The sequence below is a fragment of the Megalops cyprinoides genome, chromosome 1, assembly GCF_013368585.1.
Source record: "Megalops cyprinoides isolate fMegCyp1 chromosome 1, fMegCyp1.pri, whole genome shotgun sequence".
NCBI classification, from domain to species: domain Eukaryota; kingdom Metazoa; phylum Chordata; class Actinopteri; order Elopiformes; family Megalopidae; genus Megalops; species Megalops cyprinoides.
In genome coordinates, this window is record NC_050583.1 from 58,570,131 (window position 1) to 58,585,636 (window position 15,506).

General features: G+C 41.0%; 1 protein-coding gene across 4 annotated transcripts in view; it reads left to right on the forward strand.

The window, feature by feature from the left end:
* Positions 1 to 1,938: 1,938 nt before the first annotated feature.
* The window catches only part of dlg5a (discs, large homolog 5a (Drosophila)), a 63,635-nt gene continuing 50,067 nt past the window's right edge, over positions 1,939 to 15,506 (forward strand). For all 4 annotated transcript variants that reach the window (XM_036526857.1, XM_036526868.1, XM_036526866.1 and 1 more), the window contains exon 1: positions 1,939 to 2,653. In XM_036526857.1, coding sequence (XP_036382750.1) covers positions 2,353 to 2,653 — 301 coding nt within the window. In that variant the 5' untranslated portion in view covers positions 1,939 to 2,352. The remainder of the gene's footprint in view (positions 2,654 to 15,506) is intronic.

Here is a 15,506-nt window from a genome sequence, read left to right on the forward strand (position 1 = left end):
TGGCCAACTCTGATAGCTGACTAACTACATTGGAGAGCAACTAATCAATTTATTGGCAACTAGGCAACCTATGCAACTAAAATTGTTACTGAATGTCACAACAGCCCAACCATTTCTCCTATAAGAGTAGCTTGGTAGAAACAAGGAACTGGTTAGAAAGCCGGCTAGAAAGCCAGCTAGGTAGCCAGGAATGTAATCAGCCTCACAGCACATTGAAATACTTGATGCAATTAACAATCAATTATTGTCTTTTAGATGTGACACACCACGTGTACACCTATTCACTTTCACTGGCCATTGCCTCTGTTGACACCCTTACAGCTTCATTTATAGTTCAATATGGATGCCCCTGAAAAAGATCTCTGTCTCTTTCTTACCGTACCTTGAGGCGTGTGTGGGCCTGACAGGACAACAACCAACTAGACACCTCACATAAAATATAAGCAGGGGAGCGTGGGAGGCTAAATGTTAACAGTACGACTCTTTCCAAGAAGAGCTGTCTGAACAGTGATGCTGGGAGGCTATGCCACAGTAGCACAACATAGCAATTCAATACTTTCAAAATATGTCATTCAATAAGATGTTTATGATGTGTGATGTACACATTACAGTTACACTCTGTGGGTCCCCTCAATGCACAGAACTGAGGTCCTGCTGCTTCCTACTTTATGTTTGAATGTAATGCATTACGTACAGAGAAAGTATGCCTCACCGTCCTTCGGGCAACAAAGAAGTAAACAAAGATTGGGAACCTAAAAACGAGTGTCAAACACACATCTTTTCCTTTTCATTTTAATTGTGCATGACAATTTGAGTTTCATACTCTAACAAATACAGCGTAAAATTCCAGGTGGCTATACTCATATGTATGGCTGTGCTGTTTCTAATCACCACTGTGTATTTGGCAATAAAAAACGCTTTTTATTACCAGCTTTCGTCATGAGTGCATTGAACCCAGGAGTCGGCCAAAATATTTTTACCACACGTTGAGTTGGGACCATTGTGAGTACTTTTCCTTTCGTCTAATCTTGAGCATTTATTTATTTACATGTTAAACAGGTGATACACAATTAATATATGTTAAACCAAACAACAATATCACATATGATTTTTCTCAGGAAAGAAAGAATCCGCTGCAAAACTTGGATTACGCTCCCTAACAAATTGGGTGCAACTACTTGCGTGAACAACGTGACACCGCTGAAGTGGTCTTCCTTCGTAAACCCCTTGACGCACAACAAACCATATGTTGACCTTATTAAATAACTCACCATTTGCGGATGTGTAGGTATTTTTCAACGGACAAAATGCCTCAGAAAAACGTACATGTAATAGAATGTGCATTTGCTGTTTTTTTCCTATCCGCTGCCTGGGTGTGTCGTTGGTTCGAAGGCCAACCAATACAGTTAAAGCTTTTGTGTAGCGGGGCGGGACAAGTGGTTAAAGTGATCCCAGAATGGACCAAGAAAGGGGAAAGCCACTATTAACAATGAAGTGGCGACATCCAGTCTGTGTGAACGTGTTTCAGTGTGTGAAGCCCGCTGCAGATTTGTTGCCCGTCTATTCACCGGCCCTAAAGCATATTAAACCACGTTGCCGATACCCTACAAGGCAGCAATAATTCTGTTTAACACACGCAGGCACTAAACGTATGCAAATAGTACCAGTGTTGATAAAAAAACATGGTTAGCTATGTAGTATCGTCTCATACCGCGGCCATACTTCGTCTACGATAAAATGTATATATGGCGGAATTGTCTTTCCATTCACAGAGCGTCCATCTACAGGCTGGGAACTTAGGACTCTGCGATTGTTGACACAGAGGTGAAGTTACACGCACAGTGATGACCAGGTGTGTCTGTCGGAAGCTCCGCCTTGTTTTACCTTACATGGATATTAGACGGAGACTTGATTGACAGCAAGCAGCAGCTGCTGAGCTGCTGAGACATGGCGGAGCTTGCAGTTTTGTGGGATATCTCTTAAAGAGTTGCGGTACTTTCTAGCAGTCCGTTCAGCGAAAGAAGAACAAAAAAGACTAAAAGAAAAAGGGCAAATGCAGTTGTAACTGCTTACGATGGAAGCGGTCGAGAAAATGGGCGAAATGTAGGACTTTTGGGACGGTGGGAAAATGTACTGCTGTTTCATAGTGCAGTCAACAGCCTTAGGCAACAAATATGGCTACTTGTGTCTCTTTCAATTTGCGATGAAAAGCTGCTCAACTCGGCCATTCATTACAATGGCTGCGGTGCCGATTTCCTAAAAGTGACCACCCTTAAGAAGTTCTTGCGTGATCATTTTTACGGTTTTGAAGGATTTCGCTGACGAAGAGGGCGCAGAAAGAAGCGAACAGCCATGGAACCTAAGCACAAAGAGTTGTTAGATCAATGCCACCAGAACTTATTGGAGTCCATTACAGATGCTGACCGGGTGGTAGAGTTGTTGGGTAAATCTGGTACCCTGAGCCAGCTGGAGAGGTATGAATTGGACAATAACTGTTCGACGAGCTCGGAGAAAGTGGACCTTCTCTTGAAGATGCTGATGAATAAGGAGAGAGATCATTTCCAGGACCTGTGCATGGCCCTTGAAAAGACGCACCCACACCTGTATTCGGCTCTCTTCTTGAACGGCGGAGGACCTGTGGACCATTCCTCCGGTAAGGATCGAACCTAGTAACGTGAGCACGTCACACTGCTGTCGAGACGGTGTGAAGCAAAGGAGTCTTCATGACTACAGGCACGCTACACATAGCTAGCCACATATCTCCACTCTACTTCTCCTCCACGCAGTCTGCGAGACATGGGGCTAAATGTTCAGCCGGCCTAACTTATTTTTATGTCCATAGTAATACGCATTTAGTATGTCGATCAGTGATAATTGGGATACCAAGGGCGTCAGGACAAGTACAGAATTATTTGCTACCGGCCGTTGCAGGTTAACGTATTTGTGACCCCACCTTAGATTTATTGACGCGTGTGGCACTGTGTTTACTACGGCGGTCACCACGTTTGTTCACCCGTGTCAAATGTAGATTGTGGAAAACATGTAGTAACAAAATGACACGTTTTCTTAGAGTCAAAATAAGTTTGAGGGGAGGGTCATGTTTCTTGCCAGTGGTCATCGTTGTAGTAAGAGAATATGTAGCTGTAGTCCGCAGTGTATCATTTGGCCAGAAAGTGTGACATGAAAGGAAACAATGCTGTCAATGTAGCAGGCACAAAAAGGCCCTGTCCTCCGAGGGCTAGAGTCAGTGGAACATTTATAAGCAAGTTGTTGGTCAACAGCGTTGGCGAATAACGTTAGTGTGCATGGCGATGCTATGCGAGTCTGATACATTCGGCACAAGAAATAGCTGAACAACACAGTAGGCTTAAGAGACTGCAATAACCTTTCTTGTCAGTAATTTTTAAAGATATGTGAACTTAACACTTAATATCATCTATGTTTTTGAAAACATGTCTCATACGTGACACGTTTTGGTGTCGTCTTCTGTTACGTGTTGCTTGATTTTCACATTTGGATATGATTCTCGTAGAATTGTACCTTGTGTCCTCGGGAATAGTCGAGATTTCCAATATCAGCGTTGCACTATGAATCATAATTTTACAGTTTAAGATTTCCTTTACATTTCTCAGTTTGTCAAAGTTTATGCATTGCCTATTGCACAGATAATTCATGTCACTCAACAAACGTGGAGACGATGTCTGTTGGTCAAATTACAAGTGCCCGTGAGTCATTGAAGCAGCTGTCACACCACATCTGTATTTGGTTTGACTGTATTTGTTGACACACACTTCCCCTTCCTGGTCCCACAGTCTGAAAGTGCCCATTCATGTTTCCATTGCGTCCATTGTGATGCTTCAGTTCGTAATTTATTTTCTTACATGCACCGAGCTGACATCACTTCATAGAGTCACTGCTGTCTGAAAGGTCAGACTAAACTCTTTTTTTAATCCAAAATTTTCTTTTTCCTGATCACTGATAAAATCTGTCTTTAGTTCCAGCTAACCATCAGTAAGTATTTATTGTGGCAGCTTTGCAGTTCCATGATTTGGCATAGCTGTCGCCTTCCTAAAGCTTCCAAAGCTTTTCAAGGTATCGGAGCTGTAGGCTCATTGCTGGTGGTGGACTGGGATGGGAGGAGTGTGCTGTGAAATTTCAAAGGCAGCCTCTAAAATGGCAAGTCATGGCTATGGAGACTACAGCTAAGGGAAAGGTCCCCTTCGCTTTGCATCTGCATGACTTGTATTACTTGCTGTTACTGCTTTGTGGTCCGTTTGGGGCCTCAGAAGGAACAGAGATCCGGTAAGACACTGTCTGAGAATAGCGAGTGCTGACTTGATTGGTTCTGGCAGACAGCATGGAGGAAAGGCTGTGGGGACCTCCTGAAGCCAGAAACATGATGGTTCTGAACGAAAGTGTTAACAGATCAGTTAACACACCCATTACTACGTCCTGTTAAGCTGGTGTACTCCATTTCCCCCTCGTGCACTAAAAGCACAAGTTCACAATAATGAAAGAGTAAAAATTACACAATGGATTAAAATGACATTGCTGTGGAAAAAAAAAAAAAACATGCAATGGGCTGTGATCCAGAAAGAACTCCTCCATTAACTCAGAAGGGACAAATCAATACGCTTTTAGCTATGAAATGTTTGTAATGTTTGTCAATGTCAGGCTGATGTGCGTTCATAGGTTTCAGTTATAATGTCACACATCCAGCTGGGCGCAGGCTTAAATAGACACTTCCCGGGTAAAGCAGTGACTGTACTCTATAGCTGCGGGGTTAATCATGTGAAGCACTGCAAACCCTGTCCTTTCCAATAAAGCCTGATAAGAAAATGGGTCCCCAAATGCTAGTGACAGCTGCGTTCTTCTGGACCAGTTCAGTTTTAACAAGCGGTAAATAAAAACTAAGGTTGCCTGGCATCACCTCGTGGACTCTTTTTTTATGAAAGTATTAAAACTGTAGCATTAGATTAACTCTTCAGTTAAAATCCTGTTCCATAAAGCTTTTCAATAAAGGTGTAGGCTAAGTGTTCTGTCTGAGGACTTGTTTCTTGTGTTAGTTTCCTTGGAGACCAGTGCAGCAGGTTAAGCATTATTTAAAGGAATGGCGAACCCCTGATACTCATGAAAGTTAAATGATAGATCTTTATATAAACCAAAAGTTTTGTCTTCAGATGCATTTCTTTGTGAATGAGTAGTTTTTAGTGCTGAGGTAGGAAGTATAATGTCTTTTTTTTATCAAATGATATTGGGAAATCCTTAGGATTTTTTAAATGATCTGTTTTGGCTAGTTGATATGTAAGTAAGTATCTGTTTTGAATTCAGCTGGATGTTGTCTATGGAGTCCAACTACTTTTGTCAGAACATCAGAAAGCTAGAGGTTGCATACATTATGCTGTATATCTCTTTAGTGTGGTCTTTCATTGATCTATTTTCAGTATAGCTCATTCATGGTAATTTCACACCATGATTTACGAAGGATGGGAAATGGATCCTGTCACATGAAAGTGCATTTTATGACCTTTAGTCTTTCCAGCTTAACTTGTTCTGTGGTTAGAAATAAATAGCGTTTCTGGAAAGACCAGTTAAAATCCATTTAAAATAGCAGTGTATTGTATAAAGTGAAAAGGTTCAATATGGAAAATGAAGCGAGAGCTCCCCTGTGAAACGAGTGGACCTGATTAACACAATTGATGGTAGATGGTTTTTTTATGACATGTATGGGTCATGCACATCAGTGAATGTTTGCTCCTCATTGCCACCACCATCTGATCTGCAGCTGATTGGTGTGTGCCTACCTTTCCTTCCAAAGTCCAGGTGGTGGTCTTTTCAGCACCATGCTTTATGCAGATATTTTGATTGGCCTGTCCAGGGGCAGGGCATGTCGAGACACCTGTACTGCCCATACAGAAACCTTACATTTACCCCTGTTGTCATCAGCTATGTGCAAGTCATTTCTAGCCTAGTTAGCATAAATTGTTTTTCCAGCACTGCGCTTCACATTTGGCTGTAGCCTCCTTACTTTTAAATCATGCAGCTGGACCCAGGTCATCCCCGTATGCCCGTATCCCCATGCGTTTTTTGTGGGTTAAAATTGTAGGACATGCTTGACATGACAACAGATATTGTTTGGATGTAGCGGAATGAGTCATTTAGTCTAGACCATTATGTCATCTGAGCTTTCTGAAAATTTTTTTTTTCTTCATTCCACCAATCAATATTGAAGTATTTAAGGCGAAAGCTTGACCAGAATTAAGCCTGACTACAAATACCTTTTAGAAACCGTTGAAGCCTTTCTACAGGTACTGATCAGATTATTCATATGAGCATTCAAATAATGTATGTCTCTCACCCTCATGAAAGGGTGGGTTAAATTGGCAGGCTCAAACAGTAGTCCAGTGGAATATTCAATAGAAGATAAAGGTCCAGCAGCAGAGTAAGACCATTGCAAGACACATGACAACATCCCAAGTGAGACGCAATTCACTCATGTCGACTTGTAATATGACACATCGGTCTACAGGCTTGGGTGTACACTAAACAGGCTACTGGCTTATTTAGAAGAATTGAGTGACCTCTACAGGGAATACGCTTTGCACCATCTAGTCCTTAATGCTGTTGAAGGATATATTCGACCTACGCATATACCTGTAGTTTCAAGTGGTCTGAAAGTATTAACGTCTTAAAAAAAACAAAAAAAACAGGAATATTAACAGAGAAAGGCCTGAATAAATAGGAAAAATACTCCGGTGCCAATTTCCTGCTGGACTAAAGTTTATTTGCAGGAAAGCGTTGCACAGCATTACAGTGTGCTCTTATGAGAAATGCTTTGGATCGCAAGCTGTGTAAATATCTATTTAGCCATTTTAACTAGGCCTGTTTACAGTTTGTCTCCGTCCCATAAGAGTATAGCTTATGTCTTCATTCACTTCCACTTCGCTGAACCTTTTGCATGACCATTAATCTTGTGGTTCATATGCTGTGACAGGTAATCACCTGGCTTATCCAAACCGTGAATAAAAAGCCCGTTATGTTGTTCATGTTTTATGCAGTGCCAGTACTGCGTGTATCTGCATAGGCACTTTGTTCCTTTATAAATGTCAACTACTAGTCCACGGTGCCTGCGCCATTTCAGGAAAGCCTGGCATTTGTCAGTGTGCACATCAATATCAGTGGGAAAAATAGTTTCATAGTCATTTCAAGTCCTGCGTACACATCTCAGGGAACACAGTGCATTACACACACTGTACCCAGACAACAACAAATTGACAAGTCTGATGCAAGGAATCTCCTGGAATGGCTTCTCAGCCTGAAATTTCAACAATAATGATCAATAATCAGTGATTGTACACATCGTTGATTACTGGGTAGGTTTCAGTGAAGCGATTTGAAAACCATGCCTTTCAGTTTGGGATGATAAGTCGTGACTTTGTCCATGCGCACTTCACATCAGGCTTATTTTCACCCACTTTAATGCGAGTGACTGGTGAGCAGTCATGTTGTGTAAGAAAACTGGATTTGAAGTGGAGTTTACTTCAGAAAGAATAAGACTGCATGATTAGCAACACATAAAACCTCTGCTCATCAGAGCCACTTGTTTCTGTTTTGTTGGTCTGACGTTAGGCAGACATAAATGAATAAATAATCATATATCTCACCTGTAGTTTTAGCATAAGATTAAAGTGTGTGCAAATGGAGAGAAGGGGCTATTGCAGTATCCTGATGGTTCAGCTAGAGTGAAGAGTCCAGAATCATTTTTTTGGGGAAAGATGGACATGATATTGTGGCATCATTTTAACACACACGCACTGAAACTCCCATGCACACAAACAGCATGCAGGCTGATTAGTGCACCTAAGCCTGAGTGAAACTTGGGCTAAGTAACTCAGAGCCCACTTATTGCTGCAGCTAAGGCGGTGATCTTGTGCTTTAAATGAAAGCTTTCAGTACTCTTTATAGCTGAGACAAGTGTATTGATGCATTGGTGCATCAAATTAGGGTAGCAATAGCAATAGTAGCAATATGGCCCTCAAAGGGACCAAACCCCCATCACACCAAGTTACTGAGCATTGGGTTAAACCCTTTGTAATCTAAATATTTAAACCATAGCCCTACATACTTTCAAGCAATATTTGTTTTGCTTGTACAAGTAGATGGCTTCCAATTGGAAGTAAATCTGTTGTGCTTATTTTGGCTTTGAATCTTGGAATTTTCTCCCCTCCTAGTGGCCCTTCTAGCATTGATAAGGCGTAGAAGCCAGGGAGTACAGCAGCTCATTGGAGGAGTTTAAAATTGTCTGTGTGATCGTACTCTAAATGACACCTATTTCCATGCTTATTTTTCAGCTGATGATTTCATCAGCACAGCTGTACTATGTTTTATGTTTTTTAAGGCTTAGTTGTATTGTTTGGAAGCCACCTAGCCCAGCTCTCAACCCAGATTATTATTCTCAGTCTTTGAATAAATTGAGCAACTAAGTGGCTAATATAGCGAATCAAGACTGTCAGGAAATAAAAGGCTTCTAGACATATCTTTGTAATGTGATGTTATGACCATGGGCTCATTGTAGTATAATTCAGGTGAAAATATTAATGTTTGATAGTGCAATGTACATTGTAAATTGCTTATGTTTGAAGAAGCATTTAGCATTATGTCATTGATTTTTTTTTTCCCCTGTTATTAAAAGCACTGATTACCTAGATTCATTCACTATATTCAATACATTTTTGGTGTGGATTATGTTTAGTATTGAACACAAGACTCATGGTTCCCATGTTAAATATTGCCCTGACCTGGGGCTATCATCCCCAACAAACTGAGAAGGCTAGCTGAGCTTTTGCAGATTTTCCCCTTTCAAGATGACATCACCCACACAGTAACTACTGTGCAGACAAAAGAGCCTCTTAGAGACAGCACTATGGTAAATGTGACAACACATCTGATTGGGTGAACTCAGTTTGAAGTAGCTTGGCTTTCTTGCCGCAGATTCAAATGATACATGTACTTCAACAGGTATAGAAAGCTAAGACTGCATAATGTACAATCGCATTCATTTTTCAATGCTAGATTTCAACTTTTTAAGGCTAAATTTCAACGGACAAGCAAAAGCTCTTAGCAGGAAGAATTTTTGAAAACGCAATGTAAATGTACCACTGCTCAGATCAAGTCATGCAAATATGAGAAATTGTCCTATTGAATCTGTCCAATGGAAATATGGATACTTTATAATATCACATTACATCAAAACTCCTCCAGTCAGATGTGATGCTGACTGTACTCCTGATTAAAGTTCTGTCAAATACCATTTTTGTCCAGGCAGCTGTAAGCAGCCTTGATAGTGGTCGGAGACCGGGTAATGCAACATGCAGTAAATTCCACTCAGTCGTAAATGCTATAATGCCAACCGGTCAGGTTTGTGTATTATTTATGTCAGCACTCAGTACCGTCTACACAATTGCACTTCCTTTCTGTCCTCAGTCTACATTGAAAACAGTCAGACACCTGAACAATGTAGACTAAGATATTGCCTGCAGTAGAAATTCTGAAGTTGATTCGGCCAGTTAATTTCAAAACGTGAATATTATCAGTGTTTCCGAAATAGCTTCTGGTAGCTACCAGTGCTAATCTCTGGTGTCGTTAGTCAGCTAAGAAAGAAAGCAATGTTTTAAAAGTAGATGGTGACAAATTGTTACCTAGCACTCACCTACATCGCACACTTAACCTGCTGTTTAAGGTGTTTTTACATGTTTGTTTTGTGTACATATGCGTGCAAATAAACCTGGTAAGAATACATCACCGGATTGTTTGATACCTGGTGAATATAAGAGGTTTCATGGTATTTTCTATACAGAAAGCACAGCTCTTTTTTTCTGACAGTGATGATTTGAGGTTTTGTTGAGAAAATGTGTTGCCATAAACAGAAGTAAAGCATACAGTAGAGCTCTGCTTTGGGGTTAATCCTTTGCTCCCCAAATCACTTTCTGAAGAATGTTTTCAAGTAGGCCTATATTTTCTCATTCCTCCTCAAGAAAATTGCTCTCCCCTTCACAGTTTCTTCCCTGTGAAAACAATTTTGGCTTTAACACAGCTAAAGATGTGTGGCTGCAGAGATTCAAAAGCGCATCATTCCGGCAGTCATTGTCGGGGAGCTTATACCCTCATCGTCAGAGTGAACATGTGCAGCGTCCCTATGCAGTTTCACTGCCGTATGTAATCAGCGTTTTGCATTCAAATAATGGTGTACTTTAAAGGGATTTAATGCAAGCACCCTTCTTATGCTCTTCCCCTGCAGCTGCCATTTGTTTTGTGGCCCTGCGCTTTGAACAGGGATCTGATCTGCCATTTTGAGGCAAGCAGCTGTTTTCTTCCAGAGCAGTGTGTATTCCATATGGGGACAGCAGTGTGTTTTACTTGCGCGGTTGGGGTAATTCGGCTGAATGTAATTTCCACTCCCATTTCCATTGCTGTGCACTGCCTCATATCAGAAGGCTTCCCCAGCCATCTGCTTTAAGATGTTCTGGCCAAGGCTTGTTTGATTGGTGTAGAAAGGTGATGATAATGACAATAATAAAATAGTATTGTTGTTGTTATTATTGTTGTTGTTATTATTATTGTCATTATTGTTATTATGCTTATCTGTAGTGAAATAACTCAGCTGACATAATTATTCCATTTGCTTAAACTGTGGGAAAATAAATCTGGCTGAGCCCCTCTGGCGGTGTGAGTGAATGTGGTGTTCAGCTCTGTTACAGCGATAGTGAGGCGAGCTATGCCAACAGCAGCCTGTTTACCTGGCTTTTTTTTTTCCTCATGTTTTTCTGCCCCTGAACCTCCTCTCCGAAAGACCTTTTCTCTTCAGGCAGGCTGAAAAACATCAGCTTCACTACCCCCGTCTTCACTCTAAAGCGCTTTGTGGTCCTTTGACAGGAACTGTAGGAATGCGGTTCATCATTACCCTTATTCATGGCAAAACCCTGAAGAACTGATTCCTGCTTTTATTAATAAAATGCTCATGCACAGCCAGTCAGCAATTACTATATGTCCATATGGCCCTTAATGACAACGTTTGCTTAATTTCTTCTGCAGAATGATCTTGTATTCACGGTCAGGGAGCTTTATGATGATTATCAGTGTGATGCTGTAATTATGGACATGGTAGGAATGCTTTCAGATGGCTGATGAGTACATTCTGGTACGTTTTTCGATTGGTTCTTGGGTTTGATTGTGAAAATGTCTCATTTTTTTGCCTTTTGAAATGCATTCCCTCGTACATCTTCCTCCCCCCAGCTATATGCTTCTGACCTATTTTCCGTTCTCTGAACCCCTTCGAATTCCTCTCCCATCTTCCTCCTATATGATTTGGGCTGTCACACCATTTGCCTGTGTTACAGATTTCAGTTTTAGCATTATTTTTTTATTCTGTATTTTCATCACTCTCCAGAATCCTGTTCATCTTTTGATTTAACAGTATCAGAGATGGTTGGGGGGAAAAAACCCTTCTCAGCGAGTGTGTTGACTCTCAAAGCCCTTAAAATCCCTTGTGCTAAGGGTGAAAATAACAAAAAGCACAAGCACTATTGCGAATTGAGGTACAGGCCAGCATGTTCCAGGATTAGTGCCTTATTTAACCTCCCCTCCTTTTCATGTTGATACAAGCCATATCTCCATCATTTTTTTTTTTCTGAATTACATTGCAATCTGCTGCGTTCAGTATAGTGTTACATAACTTGATTAAGCTTTACATGAAGCAGACCTGCGAAAACAAAGCTGATGTGAATTGGGGTTAAACTCGCAACATGGAGACAGCCAAGCGGTGAGGATGTTTCTGGAAGTGACGCACTGAGCCTGCCCGTGGACATCCGCCATCCGATGCAGCGCCTTACCTCGAGGCCTGAGCCGCCCATTTAAAGCGGCGTCCTGTAATCCTACACCATTTTGTTAATTGCCAGTTCACAGGTCACAATGAGCCGAGCTGCTGTTACAGTAGGCCCTTCGCTACTGGGCCAACTGGTTTCTCTACTGTGCAGTTAAAGGGAGGGCCTGGTCAGAAACAACAGGGCTTTGTTTTAGGCTTGGCTGTCCAAATTGCACTGTCAGCAGCATGTTCCCTCTGTGGACTGTAGAGGCTGTCAACCAGTGTCCCAGTGGATGTGAACCAGATACACCCAATAGTGAGAATGAGTAATGGCCTGACGGGACGCAGGAAGGAGCGCACTGAAAAATGCATTTAATTCCACCCCCTGTTCTGTCTTTCCCGCACGCCGCTCAATGCTTGTCGGCGTCTGAGGGCTCTCAGGCCATCGGCTGTTCGATTGCCCTGTCAGAAGGAGGAAACCTTTCAGTGTTTTTTTTTTTTTTTTTTTTTGGTCTGAAGTTGAAAGATTTGCATTTTTCAAATGTGACAGCACTCAGAAAGAAATCATTTTTGATCTTGTGCCAACTTGTTGATCAGTGCCCTTTTCATGTCTTGCAAACAACGGGCGACCCTAAAAATTGCATGCCTTTAGGCGATGACATTTGAAGTGAAAGTGCATCCTGGTAAACCTTTTGGCACAGGGAAACTGCTGTGGCTTCAGATGGGAGTGCAGTTTGGTAACACGCCTGTGTTTGGATGCAAGCGCAGGCTAACAGGTGAAAGGGCCTGATGTTCTGAAGTCTGCATCACAACAGAAGATTTGCATCACCTTTTAGCGTGTTAGCATGTTCTTGTACCTCAAATGTGCATTAAATTTCTAAATCTGAGTATGGTTTAATAGGTACAAATATGCGTAATAAGGACATGGGCCAACATATGAAATACAAAACAATTTAGGTAATCTCAATGTCCATAATTACTGAAAAAATGTCATTAGTTTAGAATGATCACCTACTTTGTCTAGATGCAGCACAAATACCATTGATCCCAAGTCTGCCAAGCTCATCTTTTGTTGTCACCCAGCTTGGTTTGCCATTATTTCTACATTTAAATGGTAACGTGCAGATTTAGACTCTCTGTGAAACAGCCGGGAGCCCAGCATAAGTTACAGACAGTTGATGGCAATGGGCCTGTTGCCCTGGCAGTTGATGACACTGCTGGCTGTCCCTCGATGCCTTCATTATGAGCTCAGTCCTTTGTGTTTGTCAAATTTTAACGCATATAACGATGTGTAAAGACAATTGTACTCTATGTATTAATTTATCCTTTTTAACTGATCTTTTAAACCAATATTTGCTAAATGTGATTTTAAAGGTTAAGTCAATATGTTGTTAAAACATAAATTCAGCAATTGAAAAGGAAGACAAAACCAGAAGGAAAGTATTGTACCAGCCAATTTGCTTATAATACCCTATGTCTAAATATAAGTATTATACTATTGAATAGCCTCTTCTCTAGTCTGCTATTGATATGTGGTTGTGTAGTTCTGAAATGACCTTTCGCCAAAAAATGAGTTGATATTGTATCCCTTTTACCTTTTAACCTTTTTCACTTTTGTCTTGAAAATCCATGATGGTTAGCATGAGGAGAAAAGGGGGAGGAGTTTTGTATTGTAAGAGTGTCGAGTTTCATGAGGTGTGGTAATGGGGTAGAATGTGGTAGAGGTGCCACAGGAAAGTTTTTTTTTTTTTTTTTTTTTTTTCTCTTCAATGATGGGAAAATGTTTGGGCAACCTGCAATTTTGAAGGTGGTACCTTCTTAACCTTACTGCCAGACTTACCACAGACAGACTGTGAAAATGTTATCTGCCATTCTGAATAAATTTAGTATATTCCTTGGCATGTATTTATGTTGCAAGCATGTCGTCTGCCAAAATAATCTCTCACTGGAAATCCTTAAGCATTCTCTAATAATTCTGGTGTGTCAGTACACTACTGTTTAGCGGGGGGGTAGGAGTGTTATTAAACTGTCACTCGCTGTAACCTGTTAATGAACGGTTATGGACAGTTCATGGGGGAATGCAGTGTTTTATGTATTTTAATGAACTGGCAGATGTATAACTGTGGGAATGTTTTAGGTACACAAAGCTCCCTCTGTTGTTTGGTTTGGTCTGGTTTGGAGCTGTCAGGCCCACAATCTTTACCAAAGGAAGTTTCTTGGTACTTGGTTTCTCAGTATGCCCGGTTCTATAGGTCTGCACGACTTGATGGATTCATGATTCATGTGGACTTCAACTGACTGATTTTCCAGGCATTGAACGTGATATTACTGGATCTTCTAAGTAATGGACCGCGTTTAAAAAGTGGCCAAGAGAGGGGGTTATAGTTTTCATTTTCTTCATATTCTCATTTGCAGGACTGCATAATCTCCCCTTTCCTCTGAGCCAATTTCTTGTTTGTCTTGGAGCTCCTAGTCAGAATGCTTAAGTAAACATTGTGATATAATGTTCTGTAATGTGTAATTCCAGTAAGGGTTGTTACACTGATGTGCATGTGTGTAGCTTTATCTGTCTTCCAGAAATAAATTGCAAAAAGGGGCCCCTATAATTAGAGTTAACACAATTGTCCTATGTGCTGCAGCATAGATCTCAGACGTTTTTTACTCTCTAAACCCCTGTTGGGAAAAAAATAACGTGGTGGAGCCTGGTGGAGCCGGAATTCTTATGACAGTTTTAGAAAAAAACAAGAACAAAGATACACAAGGTACAGCCGCAAGACTATTCCTGAGAAGTATAGGAAGAGATTACAAGGCGACGCTGAAGTGCAGAAGCTCGGTTGACAAAGCGGTAAGCCAGAACAAGTGCGTCTGAGCAGAGGCAGGAGGAAGGCTGAGGAACAGAGGCGCACAGGAGAGGCGAGGAGCAGACAACAAGATGAGCGACGGAATTCTCTATCACAGGACACGCAGAGAAAGAGGCAAAAGCAGCCGAGAGAAACTAATCAAGGCGAGAAGTGACTAAAGGTTTGTAGGGTCTGCAAATAGTGTATAAGAAGAAGCCAGAGGAGTGAGTCATTGAAAAAATGAAGTTTGTGGAAGAAAGGATGGGTAGCAGATTCAGTTCGATGGCAAAGCATTATTAAAATATAGGTCTCGGGTTTCTTTTCTAGAGGCAGAGAAATATCTCTCTGGTGAATATGTATGGATATGCTCCGTCCTAGGCTTCATGGGCATAAGCAGTGTAAGCATATAGGTTTTCAAAGGAATCCTTAAAAAAAATGATGGGAATTAAAGTGAGCAAAAATATCAGCTGAGTTGGTACTTGTTAGTTGTGAAGCATGAAAGTGCCTCAGGTTGTGATGAATTTAATAACTGAAGACATACTATGCTTTTAATGTCACAGTCACACTGCTGGCTATTTCAGATAGTAAATTCTAGGCTTTTTTTTTTCGCTTTTTTCTTTATGAAGTTTTAGCTGACAAAAACTTGATAGTATTTAGACTGACATAATGTACTATTAAACCACCCTCTTGCGATTTTGCTGCAGAATAGGATGTAAAATGAAAGACTGCACTTTGTGCTGAATACTCAGATTTGACAATCATATTCATATGACATTCATGTTCATTTTCATACTTTATACATACAC